The sequence below is a fragment of the Buceros rhinoceros genome, unplaced genomic scaffold (genome assembly GCF_000710305.1).
Source record: "Buceros rhinoceros silvestris isolate BGI_N320 unplaced genomic scaffold, ASM71030v1 scaffold4739, whole genome shotgun sequence".
Classification (NCBI taxonomy): domain Eukaryota; kingdom Metazoa; phylum Chordata; class Aves; order Bucerotiformes; family Bucerotidae; genus Buceros; species Buceros rhinoceros.
This window is the reverse complement of record NW_010429639.1, coordinates 6,344-10,971: the sequence shown is the minus strand read 5'-3', so window position 1 is coordinate 10,971 and position 4,628 is coordinate 6,344. Positions and strand designations below refer to the sequence as shown.

At 38.6% G+C, this 4,628-nt stretch overlaps 1 protein-coding gene across 1 annotated transcript in view; it reads right to left on the bottom strand.

The window, feature by feature from the left end:
- Positions 1-4,240, bottom strand: part of KLHL31 (kelch-like family member 31) — a 6,554-nt gene extending 2,314 nt beyond the window's left edge. The window contains exons 1-2 of the mRNA XM_010142698.1: positions 4,127-4,240; positions 94-1,297 (exon numbers count right to left, since the gene is read on the bottom strand). Of these exons, the coding sequence (XP_010141000.1) occupies positions 94-1,265 (1,172 nt within the window). The 5' untranslated portion in view covers positions 1,266-1,297; positions 4,127-4,240. The remainder of the gene's footprint in view (positions 1-93; positions 1,298-4,126) is intronic.
- Positions 4,241-4,628: the final 388 nt, after the last annotated feature.

Genomic DNA, 4,628 nt, shown 5'->3' with positions numbered 1-4,628 from the left:
CGGTTCATGCTGATGTCACAAACCCGCTTGGTCTATCCACCTGCATTGTCTGAAATAGATCTCTCCACCCCTTTTAAAGAAATAACCAGTTACCTGCAGAAGTTGCTGACTGCATGCTTGGCTTGGTTCCTGGCATCATTCTGGTCTTCCCCACCAGCCACATAGAGAAATCCATCCATCACTGTGACACACTGATTAAAACTTTTAGCAGGCATTTCACTCAGCTTCTTCCATCCGTTTTCAGGATCTCTGTATAAGATGTCTCTGCTAAGAGACTTTTCTGTTAGAGCAGGGCGTCCTCCAACAGTAACTAAGACTCTGAAACCTCCACGGATCCTCGTTCTTCTGGACTGAAGTGTATTCTGGTGATAGGGAAGCAAATGATAGTTCATGGCATCCACTAGGAGTTTATGGCAGTCTGCATCTTGCATCATTCTTGGCACAGTTTGAACATAATTGACAAGGTCTTGGGCTGAGATGGTACCAAAACGGATGTTACCTAAGAGATCAGCAGCAAACTTTACTCTTTTTTGGTCAAATTCCAGCCATTTTATTGCAATCTGGAATGCAACAATTTCAGAAGGCAACTGCAAGTCGTCATCTGCAAGAAGTTCATTAATCTGATCAAAAGTAAGTTTTAAGAACTGATCTGTTTCTGAAAACTCAATGAAGTTGTCTCTAATAAATTTGTGCGCTGCGTCCTTGGTTGTTTTTAGTCCGTATGTTTCTGCAATATTGGCAACATACATACAATTCTCAACACTGATTTCTTGGATTAGAAAATCACAACACATCTTTACAAGGGTGTGAATCTGTAGATAAATTGCTGTGGAAATAATACTACCTATTGTATAAAGTGAGAGAGTAAGTTTTCCAGAGTAAGCATAGGTGATAACAGTAGCTAGACCCAATGGGGATACATCATTGAGGTCTACTCTTTGAGTGGATGGATCTTTCTTTAAGATGTTGTGGAAGTAGTCACTGCTTGAAGCCATCACCACCTTATGAACATTGAAGGATTTGGTTTTGGTACTGATAGTCAAGTCACAAAGAAAATTTTCTTGTCTCATTCTGCTTAGACCTTCCAAGAGATTTGGGCTATATAATGGGTCAGAAACTTCAGACGAGATGCAGCTGAAACCATTTCCTCCATCTAAGAGTCCATTCAAGCCATTTAGTTTACTGAGGGGGCCATCTTCCACAATGATAGTCATTTCGTTGATATCTGCTTTGTTCTTTTTCACATTCTTCTTCTTAGGGGCCATGACTGCAAAGAAAAATTACAGCCAAGAGCTTGCTAAAAATAAAATTAAAACATTTAGAGCTACACCACAGTTGTGAAATTTAATAGGTACATATAAATATCACAAAACCAAAACGCACAGGATAACCTATCTTACTAAGAACTATTATACTATCTTAGATTGTAGAGTGGTTGCTTATTAATAACAATCAATAGGCAAATGGTGAAGATTTCACCTATAAGTACTTTCTTTTTTAAAAAAAACAACAAGGTCATAAATTAACATTCACTTATTATCATCACATTCAAAGAGTTAAATTCTCTACATGACATTGCTGGAGTGTAGAATGTTGTAAATATATATTTAAATCAGTCAGGTTCTAGACCTGAATTGATTAGTCTGAGGCGCAGAAAAAATACAGGCCCAAAACTTTTTTCATCCTTACTCCAGGGCTAGTACAGATGTACAGACAAGTGCAGAATTTGAGAAAAAAATATTAAGAGCTGGAGAAATTATTAAAGAATTTATTCTTAAAGAATAAAGCAAGATAAGACAAAAGGAGAAAGTGAATTTTAGTATGATGTCATAATGACTTTAGAATTAGGATCTGCTCCAAACTACTTCCAAGCTTTTGTAACTTTTGATTTTCTGGACCAACGACATTCTATTTCCCATGTCAGATTTGCAAATACTTTCTACTCATAGCACACTTTGCTTGCTTTTCAATATCAGTAATTTTAAATTTATAATCCTACTTTTAGTATTTTGCAGAGATTTAGGAAGAAGTTGTCTAATTTTTATTTGAAAAAAAATACCATGCAAACTGTGGCAGGATGTGTTACTTTAAACACGTTCTTTATGTGTGAAGGTAAGAATTACTCCTATACAGTTTATGTTAAAACAGGTATTTGAACTACATGTATCAACTCCAGGCAGGTTGCTCTTGCTGGAATGAAGGTTGTCCTGGTTTTGTTGGGAGTGAACTGTTGGTCTGCCATGACCTGCAGGTCATTAGCAGTTTTGAATCAGCCAGGGCAGCTGACCCGAGCTGGCTCAGGGGTATCCCACACCATAAACATCACAGTCATTATAAAGGGGGAATTTTGTTGAAGATAGGGGGGCCTTTTTCTTTTGGCTCCTTCTGAGATTGCTTCTTCCTATCTCTGGAGGGCCTTGCTTACAGTTCTGCTCCCAAGGACTGCCTCCCCACTTATTGTGACCGCTGTACATTCACTGGGCTGAGTATAGCTTTGTATACTTTATGTTGGCATTGGTATTAGTTTGGCTGTTTCATTAAATCTGTTTTCATTTCACCCTCTTCTCTCCTTTCCTCAATCCTCTTTCTTGGCTGGGGAGGAGTCATCAGGTGATAGAGCAACTGCTATAGTTTAGCCCATGATACAGGCTAAATGTAGACAAAGATCCATGTTTTTTGTCAAATGCAATGTTACATGGTCCCTAAGTAGTTTTCAAAGGAGCTATTTCAAAAAAGTATATGTATATGCAAATTATCTTGAAGGAAAGCACTGATCTTCAATAGCACAGTCAAAACAGAATTGCTAAGATCAGCATTCAGAAAGATTAAAGTACGGTGTTTTTCTCCAGTATACCCATTTATTTTAAAACCATTTACACATGCTAATTTTCTTTGTGATCCTTGTGCTCATGAAAACCAGAGAAGGAAGAAATGTCACCTAACGATAATACAAATGACTGGATTGTTTTAGATAACATAATAAAAAGACTTCAGCAATACTCAGTCTAGAACCTCAGCACATCAATTCTTCCTTAAGCACACAGCATGTAACAAAGTGGTAATTTAATTATAGAAAGGAATGGTTGCTGTGAGCACTAAGGTTTGTTTTTTTTTTTTTTTTTTTTTTTTTTTTTTTTTTTTTTTTTTTTTTTTTTTTTTTTTTTTTTTTTTTTTTTTTTTTTGCTGCTGCTGCTGTTCGGTGATGACCATGTGCAGACCAGGCAAGGGAGAAGGCCATGTGTGCTGAAAGTGTCAGTGTCAGCCCGTGGTGACGTGAGCTGCGATCCCTGAAATGTCAGTGTGCCAGCACGGGGGTCAGCTGCTGCCTGGCTCCCCCCGCTCCAGATGCATTCCAGGAGCTGCATCTGTTGAGACCTATCAGAGTCACCTCCCAGAATAGCAACCTCCCAGCAGCTTGCCATTTTAAGACAGGTTCAATTGAAGGTATAGCTGGTGTTTTAGTATACTTGGTTGTTTAACAAAACTCCTGTTGAAAAAAAACTGACGTTGAAAGTGTCATGTATATTTGTTGGACACAGAATAAAAGCAAAAGAAAACTTCTGGATGTATTTGTATGTTATCCACATAGTCAGAGCTGTGAATATTAATAGCCACAGTTTTATAGTTGGCAAACCCATATTCTTTGGGCAGTCATATTTGTATTTCTAAATGTTTTTAGAGACGTGTAACTTAAAAATTTAAATCCATGCAGCACTTAATGTTTATTGTCTCACTGCATTATCGCAAAATTCATTTAAATACATGACATTTTAAACAATCTGTTCCAAAATGTCCAGTCCTCAAAGTTTTTTCCTGAAAAACACTTCTCCAGCAGCAGAAATGTCACCAAATAGTTTAGTGTATAAGCACGTAAGTGACAGGACATGCAAAAACAGTGAAACAAATTGAATGATCCTATAATAAATCAAAGTTGCTAAACTTTGAAAACCCTTCATGACTTGGTTTACTACAACTGTTTGCTTCCACCTAATTTATTTTAGCTTAAGAACCAGTCAAGTCAAAGGACACTTGGAGTCCCAAAACAACGCATTCGAACAATCAACCTCACCGCCCCCCCTCCAAAATGTTACCTTCTGAACACTATCAAAATGAGAAGTTAAAAAACCCTCCTTACCCTCAGAAAAAATGTTGTCCAAGAGCTGTCTAAGAAGCTGTCAGTAAAAATGCCTCTTCCTTGGAAAATGAGAAGACAAAAAGAGAGGAAATGTGATGAAAAAGACAGAGAAAGATCAGAGGCCACTTGGCAAGTCCCAGCTTGTGGTTTCCAGTATGATGCTTTGCTGTCACAGCAAGCAAAAGAGACTGGAGCCTGCGCTCCAGTGCTCTTTAAAATGACCCCTCCTCTCAGTGCCTCACTCACTGCCTCTGCCCAGCCACAGGAGCTCAGCTTCCCCAGGCTGCCTGGCTTCCAGAAATCAGCGGAGACAAGCCTGAAACCTCCAAATGCACAGCTAAAAGGAGGAAAAGGAGGTGAAAGTGATCCACGGTAGATCCTTAGATTGGACATAAAGAAGATACTTTTCACAACGAGGGTGGTGAGATACTAGAACAGGTTGCCCAGAGAAGCTGTGGATGCCCCATCCTTGGAAGTGTTCAAGGTCAAGATG